Source organism: Apaloderma vittatum, unplaced genomic scaffold, assembly GCF_000703405.1.
Source record: "Apaloderma vittatum isolate BGI_N311 unplaced genomic scaffold, ASM70340v1 scaffold24562, whole genome shotgun sequence".
Classification (NCBI taxonomy): Eukaryota; Metazoa; Chordata; class Aves; order Trogoniformes; family Trogonidae; genus Apaloderma; species Apaloderma vittatum.
This window is the reverse complement of record NW_009703431.1, coordinates 1,199-19,635: the sequence shown is the minus strand read 5'-3', so window position 1 is coordinate 19,635 and position 18,437 is coordinate 1,199. Positions and strand designations below refer to the sequence as shown.

General features: G+C 38.2%; 1 protein-coding gene across 1 annotated transcript; it reads right to left on the bottom strand.

The window, feature by feature from the left end:
- Positions 1–3,828: 3,828 nt before the first annotated feature.
- On the bottom strand, positions 3,829–17,503 carry PYROXD1 (pyridine nucleotide-disulphide oxidoreductase domain 1; the record flags this gene model as incomplete). Its single annotated transcript, XM_009864636.1, has 11 exons — positions 3,829–4,086; positions 4,594–4,731; positions 5,024–5,146; positions 7,348–7,460; positions 8,381–8,510; positions 9,543–9,643; positions 10,655–10,815; positions 11,770–11,843; positions 13,616–13,744; positions 15,154–15,273; positions 17,423–17,503. Coding segments are annotated over 11 exons (1,419 nt in total), but the record flags the coding sequence as incomplete, so codon positions are not given.
- Between the last annotated feature and the right edge of the window lie 934 nt (positions 17,504–18,437).

Genomic DNA, 18,437 nt, shown 5'->3' with positions numbered 1-18,437 from the left:
CATGTTGATGTCTCAAGTCAGGTTGGCAGTGAGGGCCTCTGTCCCCCACAGGAGGGATTCTCATCCTGCTTTTCTTCATTGTGTGAACACTTGACTCAGGCTCAGCCGGCATCAGTGCATCCTTTGGTGGAGTTCATCTTCATCTTTCTTGGGGCACTGCAGCTACTCTGCAGCATTAGAGCTGCAGGTGGAAAAGGAGCCCTTTTTGTGTTGCTGGAAGCAAAAGGTTTACAGCCTTCCCTCATGTGGGAGCCTCCATCCACTGCTCCTGGGAGGGTAGTCTTAAGGGTTCCTCTTCTTTGCAGCACAGGACTTGAGTGGTCCTTAGCTCTGCATTATCTCTGTGAAGACCCTGTCACCTCCTGTTCCTCCCAACTGCTACACAGGTGACTCACCTCCTTCACCCAGCAGCTGTGCACTGCAACAGACCACAGCTCCTGCTGGTGAGGCTGTTGTCACCAGCCCCAGGGAGAGGGACACCAGGTGTCCAGAGACTTGGGCTGCTGCAGCAGCCTTCCTCTGGAGCCTTGTGCAGGCCAAAGCCTTGGCTGTGCCAGTAGCAGTTGCTCCAGCCCACAGGGACATCACCATTGGTGCAGTTCTAAGCAGAGGGATGCGGCCCATTTCTGCAGTGCTTACACCTCCTCTGGCCTACTGGAGTGTATTTTACTTCAGCAGGGCATGGTTACATCACTTTTCACTTGTGGAGATTTTTGTGAAAGATTTTATGTATTTATCCCTTTAAAGAGCAACCTGTCTCTTTTGACTCACCTATGATTCCTTTCATGTAGTGTCTTGGTTCTGTCAAGGAAAGAAAGACAGTGCTTCCTGCTGCAAATATTCTTACAAAGTGGTGGCTGATGGCAGCTAAATGCCTGTCTGGGTGAACACTGAGTCTGTTTCTCTGTAATACACAGGTTCAATGCAAGCTTAGTGAAAATCATAATAGTTGAGAGAAGATGGTAAAAATCATGCAGGATTACAAAGTAAGAACACAACAGAAGATGGAAGCTGTCTTTAAGACGTTTCACAAGTAATGGGAATTTGATAATTCAGAAATTGTGGTAGGATTTTAATTCTGAGACTTGGAATTAGAATGAAAATGATACTTTTTTTTTCCTTTTATTTCGTAGAAAATGAGAAAAATATATATATTCAAAGTTGAACTCTTGTCAGGACTTGAGATTGAACAGGGGAAGACCTTAATGTACTAGGTGCAAAGGGATAGGTAAAAAGAACAAGGACAAGAGGAAATGGCTTCAAGTTACACCAGTGGAGGTTTAGGTTAGACGTTAGGAAAAACTTCTACACTGGAAGGGAAAGACTGGAACAGGCTGCCCTGGGATGTATTTAAAAGCCATCTAGATGTGGTGCTCAGGGACATAGCTTAGAAATGGACCTGGGAGAGCTGGATAAAGGTTAGACTTGATGGTTTTGAAGGTCTTTTCCAACCACAATGATTTTACAATTCTATGCTAAGAATGTTTGAGCTACTACCCTGCTGTGTTTGGAAAAACACAAGCTGCTGCAGAAAGCCTGGTGTTTGGTAAGCTGCCAGGCCTTTTGCTGCTGCTTGGTGCCTTTGGTTCCACTTGCGTTGGTCAGAATTGGGAGCAGGAGTAGCTGGGGTGGGGGAAAAGCCCTGAAAAGCAGCTCTGTTCACACTTCCTGAGCAGTGACAACTGCTGGGCTTTCATTTTGTTCATGCTTAACCTTTAAGCAGTGTTTAATCTCAGAAATGCAGATGTTGTGGTCATGCTACTTATTAAAAAGTAGACTTGACACTCTTTTTCCAAACAAGGAGCAAACCATGTGGTTTAGCCCTGCTCCACGTTCAGACAACGCAGAACATGGAGCAGCCCAGCTGGGAAGAGACCTTGCAAGATCTGATCCGACCTCTTGTGGCAAAAGAAGCTTAGATGAAATTATCAGCACCTTGTCCAGTTGTCTTGATAACCTCCCATGACGAGGACTCCACTGTTGCCCTGCAGAGGTTGTGCCAGTGGTTGGTTCTCCTCACTGTGGAACAACTTTCTTAAATTGAAATAAGCCTGAAGACGTGCCTGAAATGTTCAGAACAGCTGATGTTTTTCAGAACAGGCAAGTGTTTGGGTGTATTAAAAGCTTCTTTTGCAATGGAGGGCTTAATATAAGCTTTCTTCCATTCCTTCTTTTCCCAGTCAAGAAGTACTTATGGTTACATAATCAGTATCCTCTGAAATTAGTTATTTAAAGTGCGTCAACATTGTTTTATTTGCTCAGTCCTACCTACTGCAACATGTAATTTTTCTTTCCATGCCTAAGCTGACCTGTAAGGACAGCACATCCTACTAGCTGAACTGCAGGTGTTTGATGCCAAGGGTCACTGAAGAAAATTCTTCAGCTACAGAATTTTTTTCTGCCTTCCATTTTAGCAGGGACAATATTTAACTGTATGTGAAATAGAAATATATACTTGTTGACTTCCTTTGATAAGCATCAGTGTTTCCAGTAACAAGTAACTGTGCTGCCAGAGTGGCAGCTACTGCTGACTTCAGGCATTGCTTAGGCACACACAAGGTGGAATGCTACATTAGATTTATTCTTCTTCTTTTTAATATCTTAGTGATCACTGGCTGCTAAGGCAACTTCAAACTCATAATAATTGTAAGTTCTGGTAGGTTTCATACTGGATTCGCCCCGCAGATATTCAGATGTATACCAACTTAAATATAAAACAAAAATGATTAAGAACGTGGTCACCTTTATTTTCCTGGTAGAATCTTATCAGTGACTAAAGCTTATTAGCATTTCACCCACTGTTTAACTGAAACCTTTGCTAGAAGTGGAATTTATTAATTTAATTGAAGTCACTCTCTTAAAAAATAATGAAGAGTGACTTTCTGGGAGAAGTCTCAGTATGTACTGCCAACTTTGTATTTAGTGAAGTAGACCAAACTCCTGTGTAGCAATTGTAGAACAAACCCAGAAACTGGTATGAAACCGGACGGCACTGTGGAATACAGAGAGGATGCTACGGAATAGCTTCAAGTGTCAGGCTTTATCACCTAGGCACTCCATTATGCCTAGCAAATCAAAAAGAAATTACTTTTCTGAAGCAACCCTGTACCTATACATCAGTATTATTCAAGTCCAACTTAACAGGAGATATTTTAATAGTAGGTATTTTGGCACTAGTTACCACAAGTCAAATTGGAGTTCAGTACCTGCAAAAATAAATTCCTTCCTGGAACCAGTACACATTTACTTCAGAAATAGAATTATGGGAAAGAAAAAAAAAATAACAAAAGGAGAGAGGGCAAGATGGATGCTTTATAAGTGCAACCCACACTCCAGGTAGGGAGAGCTCAGTGCCCTGAGCCCTACAGCTGCCCTCTGTTAATGTGAACCAGCTGGCAAGAGATTGGACCATTAGCTAGCACTGGAGCTCAGGGTGCCAGGGGTCTACCACCCTGCACCTAAGCAAGTGGGTTTAGGAAGCAGGGGCTTTCCCACACCACCCAAGTCTGGGGGCAGCTTTTATTTTCTTTTAAAAAGTAATGGCCACCTCACATTCAGCTGAGTGCAGTGTTACCTCAACAGCACAGTGATGCCCACTTTGTAAGACTCTTCTCAAGTGCTAGATGAAAATTCTGCCAACACTAAACCAGTTGCTTTTGTTGCTGCATTTCTACACAGATTAATTCAATTTGCTGGTCAGTATTTTGACAAGATCAACACAGAATCTTAACAAGGAATTGCATCTATCCCTCATTTCTCCTAATCCTAAAAAAAAAAAGTTTTTAAGACTTACTACCCAGTGTCAAAACTTTATACAAAATGGAAACAGGGTTTTGTTCAATCAAAATAATCTTCTATGTCAATATCTGGATTCAGGAGATCTTCACCATAGGCTGAAAGATCCATCTGATTTAAAATTAAGTTCTCAAAGGTTTCTTCCAAGTCTGTTTCACCGATAAGCACAGCTCCCATCATTCGGCCATTCTGCATCACTGCTTTAACATAATCTTGTCCCTTGGTACATCTCAGCAGCAGTTCATGGTCTGAACTCAAACCTTGAGCATTGTATTTTCCCAAAACCACCACCTACCAGAAAGAAAAAGAAAAACCACCCATAAGAACATTGTAGCAGCTTTTAGTATTTCTACTGGTAAGTTCTAAGCTTCCAAAAACTGATGTATTTGGCACTGAGGAACCTTGCCCCTTCATTAGCTTACAAACCCAAGATAGAATTCAAAATCTTCACCTTGAAATACCAAACACAAAACCCAACGATGAGCCAGTTATCATGCTGAACTGTGCTGAATTTATCCATGAACAGAAACTTCATGAAATGGAATATATATAGAGATGCAAAGTAGATGAGGTGTCGTTCATCAATTAAAATCTGTAATATCTCTGTAAAGGTCTTTGCCCTCTTCAGTTTCAGCATTTGAGGTTAGTATGAATGGAGAAAAAGCTAAACTGAGATTAATTATTATATAGAGAAAAAAACTGTTTTGTCAAAGCATCTGCTCGGTGTGAGCAATTGCATTTAAGTAAACAGTATGTGTTACGCGGCGGTTTAAAGCTGTTAGACTGTATTTACCTTACCTTGTAATTGAAAAATTTTGTAACATGAGCAAATAGTTCAAAGCAGAAATCTAGATCGATAGATTCTCCTGAAGTGTCTGCTGCCATGCATTTTGCTGCATACCACCCCATCTGCCTAGCTTGAGTCCACAGTCTCATCTAAAAAAAATAAAAAGATTTAAAAATACAGATACATGTCACTGTGCAAAGACTGACAGCCACTGTTCCCACCGATGCATGCTTTATATTTTCATTACGCTCAGAAAGCCAGAACAGCCTGGCTTTCAGCCACATGGATAAAATTATCTCTCCTCAACAGACCCAGGATTATCTAGTTGTTTGCTTTATTCTGCTTCAATTAAACTTTCTTTTCTCCCATCTGTGTAATAGCATGTAATTTATTTTGTAAATCAGGCAGCTGCTGAGTGTGCAATCGTGTGATTTGATTTACCTGATGCCACACTGGACTGGGTTCCCATGATGCTGTGCAGATATCTCCGGCTGCATAGATATCCGGCAGGGATGTGTGCATGTGTTTATCTACTTTAAGGCCTCCATCTTCACTGACAGCAAACTAAAGTATTTGCACAGATCAGAAATAAGAAAAATAATTATTTAAGCTAAGTAATTCAGCTTCATCCACACTAAGCAGTCACCTCATTTGTTACTTTTTAAAGGCACCATCTTAAAAATTCAGTAAATTCAATTTTCAGCTTAATCAAAACATCTGAAGATATAAAATGTATGAATAAATCCTACAAGGACCCAGCAATATGTTCTTCTGAATGTCATGCAGCAACAGAGAAAAAGGTTGTTCAGTGTAAACAACTGATGGCTATTCATTCTCCCAGCTAATCTGGCTCAGGTAAGATCAATAACCACAGAAGACAGATGCTGCTCAAACCTCACAATCTCAAGACTCCGTCTTTAAGGGAAGAAAACAGCTGCCCTGAAGACTGCCCTAATGAAGAATTTTTCTCAACTGTCTACATATTATGTTTGCGACATTATAATGCAGCCGTCCCCCGCATAATTTTTCCTGAAGCTTCTCAAACCTAGAACTCTTCAAATACGCAAACACAAAATCAGCCTACAAAAGCACAACTTCCTGGCAATCTCTGCATTCTTTTCTCACTAAGTTTAAGAACAGATCAACATTGTGTTTTACAATGGCCTTCACATACTATTTAAAGTATCTCAAACTCTATGTCTTAAAAAAAAGAGCTCAGAACAGCATTACATACTGAATAAAACTATTTCAACACAGGACTATCCAGGGTGGTGGGACCTCTGTGGTAAGATACAAAGCATTAAGCATCATTACTAGAACACAGGACAGGTTTTTAAAATATTATTACTGATACTTGGGCAGGGAAGTAACAGAGCTTGTTGAAAATTTCAAATGACCCTACAGATGTTACAGGGACATCTAGTCTTAAGAGTTCATTTTGTATTTTTGCCAGAAAACAGTACTGCAAATACCTAATTACTAATCTAACACTGTAGCTTAGGCCTTGAAATATTTCGTGGCTCAACATCAGAGGTATGTTTCCATAATTTTCTTCTGCTTTATTCAGAGGACAGCAGTTTACTTCGTAATCAGAATGAACCACAAAACACCAAATACCCTAATGCACCAGAGTTTCACCTAGGAAAGAGTTAATTCATTTTCTTCATAGTAGCTTGCATGGACCTGTGTTTGAGATTTTTGATGAAAACTGTGCTGATGCACAGGGATGTTGCAGTTGTCACTGAGCAGTGCCCACGCAGAGGCAAGGCCTCTTCTGTTTCTCGCCCCAGCCCAGCACACCAAGGCTGGGGGTGCACAAGAAGCTGGGAGGTGAAACAGCCGCCCCAGCCGATTCCACCTGACCAAAGCAATACCCCAAACGACAAGATGTGCTCAGCAAAAAAAGCTTGGGGAAACAAGAGGAAAAGGGGGTGCTTCCTAATTACCATGTTTGTCCCCCCAAGTAACGGTTACACCTGTAAGCCCTGCTTTCCTGGAAATGGTGAAACATCTTGCTGATGGGAAATAGTGAATTAATTCCTTACTTTGTTCTGTTTGCATGCACAGCTTTTGCTTCGTCTAAACTGTCTTTATCTCAGCCCATGAGCTTTCTCACTTTTAAACCTGCCGACTCTCTTCCCCCCCGTCCCCCTGTGGAGAGTAAGCGAGCTGCTCTGTGGGTGGGGTGGGGCTGGGGATAAACCAGACACCTGGTGTGGAGACAGAATGATCTCAAGGCCTGAAAATTCACACAGCTGCTATGAACTCTGTTATCACCACCCACGTTTGGAGGCTGATTCCAAGTATGGCTTCTCTCCATGAATACAAGCACCTTTGTAGCCCTGTTTCCCAGATGAAGAATATTGGAAATAGCTGCTTCCTTCCCAGGAGGAAATTTTAAGATTTGTAAGATAAGAATACAGGGCAGAATTAACACAAAAACTATTCTGAATTCTTGTCACGTTAAATGATTATACACATGTTCTTCCCTTTGTATAGGCTTCATGTTAACTGTACATTGTATACATACTCTGTGTCAGTACACAAGGAACAACATAAACTTGAATTTCGTTGGTGGTCTTGGCTTATTATGTTGGATATTTCCAATTTCAACATACCTGTCTTATTTTGAAAGGCTGTACAACACGCAAAACTTTTAACAATCAGTGTTTCATGTCAGAATAGACATGTAAACCAGCTGAAAAAGCTTATTTCACTTTCCTTAAAAAAACACTTTAAACTTCAAAAGAAATCAGTATACTTACATCATTGCCATGAAGAAATATTTTGATGTTTGGCACAACCCCAGTTGCACTGACAATGAAATCGCATCCATAAATTTTTCCATTAGTTAATTCCACATACACAGGCCATAGCACTGAAAAAGGGGAAAATTTTGCCCTGAGAATGTAATCAACAGAAGTTATTTTATTAATTGTGTCTTACAATTAGATATGAAATAACAAGAAGAAAAAAAATAATTTTTTGATGTATCTAACTGATTAGGTAGGGAAAAATGTTTTTTTTTTAAAATAATTTTTTTAAAAAAGATCAGAGGTTACCCATAACATTTCTTACCTTCACTCAGGACTAAGAAAAAAATGATATTTTGGAGCTTCCAAGTCCAATTATTAAGTTCCAAGTCCTATTATTAAATTTCTCTGGAATTTGCCTAAATCAAAGCCCTCATTTGTAGGGAGAAAACAATGTGTTCTGCCACTGCTTCCAACCCATGGGATGTTCTCTGAAGTATGCAGTTGCCAAATATCCGTTCAGATATAAATTTACAGATACACAGGAAATGCCTCAAAAGCAAAAGGAATATCAGAAGTTTGACTTCCTAGAATCTTATGGTGGAATTAACTGGCTATGATTCAGTGGGATTTATAGATAGAATTATCCATAATCCTGTCTTTGACGGATTACTTCAGTTTTGACACTAAGTGTTTCAGATTTTTTTTACTTCGGTTTTAACTCAATTATTAATATACATATTTTAATATACATAATATATTAATATACAATTTTATTGGACTGTCACAAGGATGGAATATTCTGCGTACAGGATTTAGGTGACTTTGTGGAAAACAGGACTAACCCATAACATTTTGTAATTTAATTGTAGCCCATAAATCATATTCTCAAGTACTATAAACTGCTAGAGCTTAATTTGATTTATAGAAATAAAGGATTTAGCTTCCAAATCTGTATTTGTTCTAAAAGAGGAAACAACGGGAAAACACGCCCCAGCATTGCTTTATCTTCAAAATGTAATATCTAATTAGCACTGGCACTTACCCTCATCTGGTTCTGCATTTTTGTCTTCCTTAGGAAAAGCCAAAGAAGTCTGCTGTAGTTGTATAAATTCTTGCTGTAAGTGTATTTTCTTTACTTCACATAGTATTTCAATATGTACTTTATGAGAAAACTAAAGAAAGATTGATATTTGTAAACATAATGATTAGCAATAACAATATTTTCAATAGCAGATATACCTTCACTTTAATTAAGATTACTAAACTGGGAAAAAACTCCTCGTCCTAAAGCACAATACCTTAGCTAGGTTCCCACTCTTTTTTCCTTTTTGGCACAGATCTAACCACAGCAAATCACAATTTACCTGCTTTTTCAGCAGATATCTGATGTTCCTTGAAATTCCATGACAATTTATAATATAATCAAGTTCCTCTAAGTTTAGAGGAAGAGACTTTGAAACTTATCAAGAACAGAAAAAAAAAAGTAAACTCATCTTTTCCTTCAGGATTCCAAATCCTTCCTTTTTTATATCATGAATTAAATTCCGATAATGAGTTTATGTTTAAATGCTTTAAAAAGAAAATACATCTGCTGAATATTCTAAGCATCCTTTAGTTGGTATTGTAATGCCATCTCTCTAGAATCTAAGACTACCTAACAGCTAATATATTGACAAATAAAAAACTGATTTAAAAAAGCAGCTATGAAACATGAGGATTTTTACTTAATTTAAAACACAGATTAATTTAAAACATGGAATTTTCCATCTTGCTCATGTAAACTAGTGACTTAGAATTTCATTATCTACTGTGACAGGAGACTGATGTTCCCTGTACTTCTGTACAACTCTTACCATCCTATTTTTCAGATACGAGAACATACTTATGGCAGCTAAAATCAGGACAACGCTGCTTCTTGTTAAAGCCAGGACAGACACCAGCCCTACAGAAACATTCAAGCCTCAGTCTGAGGAGCAAACTGCTAAAACTGCACCAGTGGATCGCCATCAGTCACTTTTTTCCTGGAGCAGCATATTATTCTATTTGTGTTATCATATTTTGCTGTTTAATTCTGACAGAACAGGAGAATCAATTCGAACATTTTATTTTTCTTACAATTCTGAATGTGGCGTTTCCTGTTTCACCATCCTTACCCACCTAAAACAACTTTTATACAAAATGTATAAGCAAGATTATGACCGTACCTCTTTAGTCCCTTTAAGGTGTAAGCCCTCGTGCCAGTCGGGGCCTAAGGCACTGCCCAGTCTGTCAGGTGCTGCTACAGGTCTTTCTCTTTCTTCACCTCCTAAAGGAAAGAGATGAAGAACAGGAGAGTTGGCATGCATATATAGGATTCAGAGCAAGGATTCTCAATTAAGGGAAATAAGACATGGTTGCCAAAAGGGAGAACAAAAGCGCATGATGTCCCAGAAATCAGTAATTTGCAAACTAATCAGGCTCCAAGCCAGTATTTTTACACCTCTCAACTTTATGCTTTCATTACTTTATCTCCAAAACAACCATCGCATGGTTTGGTGCCTCCATGACCCTTACAAGCCGGACAGACTGCAAGAGCGCCAGGGTTCTGGAGACCCACCAGAGACTTAGTTGCTTAATACCATTGCTGGTATTTAAATTGATGCTCCTCTGCTGGCAAATGCGCTCTGTCCCCTCCATTGCATGCAAGTACAAATTCTAACGTGCCATCATACAGAGGAAAAACGTTGGGTGCTGTTTAATGGTGTTTAGGCTGACTCTTCTACAGCTTGTTCTTCCAACCTGAAGTCTACAACCATGCTGCTCTTTTTGTTATTTTTTTGGTCATACATATGTTCATGTAGTATGTGTTCACACAGTTGTAGGTAATTTGTTATTAAGACCACAGTTTCACTGCATCTGTAATAATGTTCTGCAAGATTTCATCTGGTCCTTCCACAGCTTGTTACAGGAGAGCTCCTTCTTACGTAACACTGAATATAATTCAGAAAAACATAAAAAATATTGCAGAAAATAGAACAAGTTCTTCAGCAGATGGAATACAGGAAACAAAATGTGAACTTGGCACAGATATAAGCATAAGCACATTTTTGTTGTTTTTTTCCACAAGCACAATTTTGTAGGCAACTATTACATGCTATTGTGTGCCTACAGAAATTCTGAATGGGTTTTTATTCTGCTTTTGTACTTAACATTTTTTTAAAGAACGAAATGCCACTGATGCTAACAGTAAGCGTTATTTATGGCCCAGTAACTTAACTGATTTTAGGACTATCTTTAATCTTAAATGCTACAGTGTCAGGAAACCGAAACACCTTACCTTCCATTGTGTACTTGGTTCTTTTACATTCAATTGGAGTCTCTCGTTTTTCAGCAGTTAGCTTTGGAATGAGAAATTCAGCTGCTCCTGCATCAAAAAAAGTGTTCCCAATGGCTTTGTCTTTGATGGCCCAGATGACTTCACAGCCCTGAATTTCATACCTGCAGGCATTTAAACAATGGATGAAGTGACAGACTACCTGAAAAGGATCTGACTCTTAGCAACACAAATACAAATGTGCAGATTTCATTCCAAAACCTGGAAATAAGGGATCCAAGACTTTTAATCCTATCAAATCCATTACTGTTTCTAAATATTTACATAAGGAGCCCATTTAAAAAAAACCCCACACTGAAAACAACCAAAGCCAAAATAGTATCTTCAAGTTGTCATGTCATACTTTCTCATCCTCTGGAACAGAGGGTGAGGGGAGGCAGACCGAATTTATAAAAACACTTGGTATTTTCTGCTCCTCACAATGGAAAAAAATACGCATTTTTTGCCAGGCTGCTCACTGCTATGAATAGGCATTTGGATCTTTTTTGTACTACTTGGAACATGAACTCAGAAAGACATGCAGAGGACAATTTAGTGAAAAGGAAAATACAAATCCCTCCAACATGAAACAAGACCGTGTAATTCTGGAGTACAGGTGGTTCTGTAATCTAGCAGACTGCAGAACCCCACGGTTCAGTATCCTCCAACCTGTGACACAGGCCACAACAGACACTTCAAAAGCTCCAGCACCTTAAATTAGGCTGGGTGCAAGATAAGCTAGCTCTTTATTCCTGTTACATCTTCTGTCTCCAGACATCAAACAAGTTTTATGACTTTAATACTGCCTTTAATACTCTTAACAGAAATCTTTGCTGGTGCCAAATCACAAAACGGCTGTACATTCCTGATGCCTACATGTCACGGCTTCTTCTGAAACTTGCTGAATTGTATGCAACAGTAAGTACCAGCAGTGTGAGAAAAATTAAAGGAATTTTGCTACTAAATGCTTTAAAAGCTACAATTTTATAAGTCAACCTAATCCTAAACTCATACATACTAGATTTAACGTTAAAGATTTTATCTGCATATGCCTCTTTAAAACTTGGTTGTTTACTTACACTAATTCCAGTGCAATCCCACCATTTCCTACCACGACTATTCTCTCAGCTTGAGCCAAATTCTTCTGAAAAGCCTGCATTAAGAAAGGAAAAAAAATTAATTATGACTTGGATTGTATGTTCCCTCACACTGATGAATTATATTCTTTTCAATATTTTTTTGCTCTCTACAGTATTTTTGATTTTCTCAGACTAATGATACACATTTACTTATGCTAAGATCTGTTACAGAAGCTAATGAAACCTGTGAAGTTCTATCACGTTAAGGGATGAAGTTATTGATACGGCCTTACAAGTCTCAAACTGAGACAGGAGAAGTTAAGTAATTGCATTTAAGCCAATTCCACAGAACCCTTAACAGAATCCAGGAGACTTTTCTCTGTCCTACAGACCGTTAGCATTGCAGTATCTATCGTCCATTTTTTTCACAACTTCTGTCACTTTCACAGTAATTTGCATAACAAGGCAATGATACAGAAATTTAGGAGTTAAAAAATTCTTGATCACAAACAACGGATTTAAAAAATAATTTCCTGCAAATATGAGAACCAGTTTTATTTGGGCAAAAAGCTTCCAGAAAGAAACAAGTTTCCAAATCACAATTTAGTGGTGAGATAAATAAATAAACTAAAAAAAAAAAATATACAGCCCAGGCAGTAATTTTCAGGTCATAGTGTAACCACTGCAAGTATTTTCTTTCAAACAAACAGAGAATCATGACTATCAGATCAACTATTGCAATTACACAAAAATCTGTTCATCCATGACTCCAATTTACCTGACTCACTGTGTCAGAGAACCTGAACTGTAAAAGGCCAGGAAATCTGCAGTCCCTCAGTCCCTTCAGAGAAGGACACTGAAGCCATATCAGAGAGGACTAGTGAACTCAACTAGCTACCATTAAAAAAAACAACCAACCAAAAACCCCAGAAACAAGTATTTTCAGCCTCATTCAAAGTTCAGCATCAGTTTTGACAAATGACAGCCCGATCTGTTCCTCACAGTGGTCAACAGAGGATGCACAGGGAAGACCACCAGAAGATGACAAGCACGCAACCGTCACAGGTTCCAGACACCACTGGTGTCACTCAGGTGGCATCTTCCTCTTCAGTTTGAACAATATAAATTTATTGAGGGCTGTCTTTCTCTATTTTTTTTTAAATTCAGGTGAAGTTTTAATACCCAAACAACAATTTCACAGTTTCACTTCAGTTCGTCTGAAAAGCTAAATTTGCTCTTCATTTTCAACATCAAATTTCATTTGATGAATTACAGTTCTTAAGTACTGGACAAGCAGTGTTCACTTTCACCCTGCCTCCTCAAATTCTACAGACCTCCAGCAGTGAAACTTCACTTTCTACTTCTAAGCTGAAGTTTTAGTCTATTAAGTCATGCCTTAAGTGAAAACTTTTCCACATCTTTGATTGCAACTCTTTTCTGTACAATGAGGAGAAGCTACAGAACACCACCCAGCTTTCAGAAGCTTTTCACTGTAAGAAGGAGCCCTCTGTACTGTGTACCAGATACATCTCATCAGGAAAGTTTCTACTGGTGCCTAGCTCCAGATTGGCTCCTGCCTGGAGGATAAAAGAATACCATTTCTTCTAGATTATCATGTCAGAAACACTGTCTGTGAGCTACCTATAAACTGAATAAATTTAGTGACTGATTTATTTATTTAATGGTATTTTAAGGCTATTTCTCTGCTACCAAAAATATTCCTGTTTAAAGATATAGAACAGCAAACATCATCTTACATTTTTCCATTTCAGTCCACAATCATTTTTAGTATTTTGCATCGGAAGCAGGAATATATTATACACTTGTAAGTCCAAAACACATTTACCTGCGCACTGTCAGTATCCCGGATTCCCAAAACATATGGGTTTCCTTCGAGAATTAATTTTGGTTTTGCACCAGCACACAGGCAAAGTTTTTCATAGACGTATTCTTTCCCATCTTCAGTGAGAATTTTCTGTTACAAATTAAGAGAAAAGGAAAATTCATTGGGGACATCTAAGAGAACATGAGCATTTCCATTCCTTAGTGTCACAGCTTTTCGTATCTGCAAAATACTATGATGGGCTTTTTAAAGAGCAAGCCTTCATACTCTCATTGATCGTGTGTCATTGATTTGCGTTACACTCACCAGAGCCCTTCAGGCCTAAGTATAAGACGTTATACGACTGACAAAATGGAAAGCGTACGCAGTGAACTGAAAGAAAGATCAAATATAAACATTTCCGCTTGGTGGCACTCTGTACTCACTGTCGGTGCAAAAAGAAGACTGGGTTTTCAATGGGACAAGTGCCTGCCCCGCCTCAAGGAACAGCTGTAGACCTATGCACTACTATATATTAGCAAATAAGAATCTCATTCAAAACACTTCAACAACAGTAGACCTGTGTTAACTAGGCACAGGCTAAAATACAGTTTAGGAAGACTGCAAAATCTGTTCTTTGCTAAAGAAAACGGGGTCACACTAAACAAGCTACGTCATTCTGCAACAAGCAATATTTAAATTTTAACATTTTAGGACCTTATTTGATGTTTTCCAAACTAAAAGCTAGTGGTTTTGCACAAAGTGAGTTTTCAAAGGTTTTGGGCAAAAGATCCTCCAAATCCATACACATGAAATATTCAGGGCCACAGAGACATACCTGAACTAAAATACCATTACTGTAATGATAGAAGAATATCGTTAGATTCACAATATTAGCAGAATCTAACTGTAACCATATCTCTGTGACTTAAGATGAGCAGTTTTGGATTTGAATGTGAGTTTCTGATAAATGCTGAAGTGAAAAATAACACATCGAGTTGACACAGACACAAACCAAGGACCTGTACATGCTGTACATTGCTCGTAACTGCCAACATATTTCCTGCTAAAAACAAAGACAGAAAAGTGGGTATATCGGTTTTTTCAAATTTTTTTTTTTTGTACCACAAAGTTTTTAGTATTTTGTTCTCCACAGCAACAAACAGGAACTCAGCAATCAGAGAGATGTCCAATCAAGGGTTACAGGAGAAATTTTTAAACAACTATATTGATACATACTATCAGTTTCACTGACTGGATTTCCTGCTATTCCAATCAGGTATGCAATGCAATATCTCTAAGGTGTCAAGAATTTAAATCTAAAAGATACATTTTCTTAATTTACAATTAATTTTTGACTTACAATTTTGTCTTTGAACAATAGCGTAAGTGATAACTGAAATTAAATTTAAGACGTACTTTCTTGTAATTTCAGTAACTTACTTAACACTTTAATAACCAGAATGTTTCTGAACACAATTTCACACCTCAATCAGAATTTCATTCACCTGTTTGTTACTTTTTTAATAAATAATTTGAAAAGAGAGAAAACATTGGCTTACATGTTCATCACTTTTCAATTGTTTTACTCCAGACTGTATAACTTTTATATTGGGATACCGTTTTTCTAATTGAGAACTTGGTTGCTCTTCTACATCAAATTCCTCCAGCATTTTGGAGACCTGTAGGAAGAAGAGACATATTTAAAAATATGAATCATTTATCTCTTTTTCTAAAGTTTGTAACAAAACATATTATGTTCATTTTCAGTAAAGAAGTCACAACACAAAGCCCATATTGTCTCGAAACAAGTTATCATGTCATTACTTAAAGTTCCTTTTAATATACAGAATCTTTTCATGCTTCTTCCTGGTAAAGAGTCAAAGTAATACAGAGAATTTTAATTCTAAAGCTAGAGATTAAGCAAAAATGGAGAACTGCTATAATGTTTTATTTCATAAATGGACTATATTATTAAAGTTATCAACACTGCTTTTTAACTTACCTGATGCAGCGTTAAGACCCTGTCTTTCTGGCTTTTATAACTTTTTATAAAATAATTGAATGATGTTCTCCCATACAAGCACCTTCCTCTCAGCATTTAGTGGAAAAAAACATTTGATCAAAATATCTTGAATTATGGAAACACTTTTGTCTGGAATAAATGTTTATATTCTATACAAAAAAAATCTGGTGATATTTTCTTTAAAAAAATCTTGTTGCAGGAAGTTGGCCCTTACATCAGGAAAAGTTCTTACTCAGCTTGTGAGCACGACATACAAGACAAGTGTTTAGGCAAAACAGATTCAAGATCACCTCAAAGCACTTACTCAGTTAGCATCTCACCCATAGTCACTATCTAGCATTTCAGAGATGGGTGTGGGGGGAAAAAAAGAAAATAAAAAAAGAATAAAGAGGCAAGCCAGACCTTGAAAAACATTCAAGTACGCTATGTTGACTTTGAGCTTCAGAAGGGAGCAGCTGCATGGGAACCTCCAGGCTTTCTACAGAACGTTCAAAGAGTCTGGAACACAACTAGAAACAAAAAGCCACACCAGGCTTGCAATTTAGAGAGAAATTAAGATGCTTATGTCCAAAACTTAGCTGCTGCTGCCTTCAAATAGTACTTGGCTATGCCCTTATTCTTCAGATACTGAAACTTCTGCTGATGTGAACTACAGACTTCACATCTCTGCAGTGTGTAAATGTCTGTCCCAGGTACTCATGATGCTACTGTCAGCACTCTAAAGCTCAGAAGATATTCTTCAGTTGGCTGTTTCTCTACCAGTCTCACGCAGAGCTCTGTCTCTCAGCTACGTTCTAAGCATCCCATTAGCCCCGGACAAAAAAAATAAAAAAAAATCACAGTGCAAAAAGGAAAAGATGCTGATAGCAAATTACGGCCTCTAAATGCAAAGAACTCCTGTTCAAATTTTTATTTATTTTATTTTTCCCCTGCAGTCATTTGCAATAGGCATTCCTACACTAGGAAGAATTATCTTAAAACTGGGCTGTCAGATAAACTGCCAAGTGGTCTTTCCTTACTTATCACGAGATTAGCCCTCGCCTGCCAGATACTGTGTTTCAGAAAGAGTCATGAATGTGTCAGGCAGAAGCCCAGCCCTCAGTGTCTTAACCTTCCCCGAGAGGTAAAACCTAACTTCTTACTGGGTGGCATCTTTGCATCCCGAGTTCTATGCAATCCACTCTCCAGCTCTTTCCATGCCCTACAGTAGAGTTTAAAGTTCTCTCAGAGTGAGAAAAAGACTGGTGCTTTCCCAGATTTGAGCACCTCTGGGAAACTAGCTTAATGAACCCACCAGACAGAAATCTGAACACATGCATGGATTTTATTTTCTTTTTCAAACCAGCAGGAAGGAGGTCATTGCATCACCAGCTGCTGAACATGTAGATAAAGCTGAAGGCAATTTCACAGAAGGCTAGCCCTTTGTTAATTTCAGAAGTCTGTTTCTTCCTGAAATTCACACACACTAGTGTATATGAGAAGCACTACTAGCAAGACTTAAGTTTGTCAAGCAATTTTTACCTAAGATACCATTTCAGTGCTTAAAATGGAGCACCCACTAAAAATGTCATGAAATAAAGCTTCGTTAACTTACACATCTAATACTTCATCTGTGTAATTATCCAGTTAAACGTCTGCTTGAATGTTCTGAATACATTTACCTATTGCTAATAATTATGAGTCACCATAAAATATCTCATCATCCTACTAACACTTACACTGCAGTCACACTAATGTGAAAACAAGTTCAAAATCATAAGCATTTTCAGGATTAGGTTCCAAACCTCTGAAGAGGTGTCTCTTACCTTTTTGAAATTTGTTACAGCTTTTATAACTGGAGAAGCTGTCATTAAAAAAATGTCTTCTGATGGGAATTCCATAGCCAGCTTGTAAAGAAACAGAAATTACATGAGTGAATACAGTCATCAATAGATTTGGACTTTAAGACAATAAAATCATTGATGAAAAGTAATATGTGTTACTACATTACTTTAGCCTTGTAGAATCATATTGGATAAACACTACTTCCAAGATTATGGAAGGATATTGACTGAAATGAACCGAATTTGGAGACCGAGATTTTTAGTCATTCACACAGAAATATCTAAACATAAGACCTGCCACCACGGTATAAAGGACTACACAAAAGAGTATTCTCACAGTATTCAAAAGGGCAAGCATAGGAATAGACTACGATCATGTGATTTCTACACACTCAGTTACTGGACATACTTTTTTACCTCACAGCAGTGTCTGATTGTTCACAGATTTCATTTTGACAGAGGAAATGCTGATTCCTATTGGCTATTTCAAATGTTAGGTAGCAAACTGATAAATGAGTTATCATCTTGAGTGCTACTAAACCCCAAGTCAAAGTCAAGAGTTCCCATTTGAAACGTGCGCTGCTCTGCCACAGTAAATAAACCAGCTCTGTCAAGTGCAAACTGCTCATCTCTGAGGCACAGAAGAAACCCAGGGTTCCCTGTCACCAGCATTCTACAGATGAACAGAACAGCTGTCTAAGCTGCCAAGAAGCACATTTCATGCTGTACACGAGCACCTGGGGCTACAAAGGGACTACCACGTATTCCTTTACCTCGGATAGGAGCAATCTAACATAGCAATCTGGAGGTGAAAGTGGCCAACCTTGTTGCTGGTTTAAGGGAAATTCACATGGTCATATCACTGGCAAACACAAACAACTTTAATAAGGCGATATAAAACTTAATGTAATCTGCCCTTCATAGCATGAATCCCTAGCGTGTTTCATACCTATTGTAGCTTTATGCTTTGTACTGACAGCCGACAGGAATAAAGGTT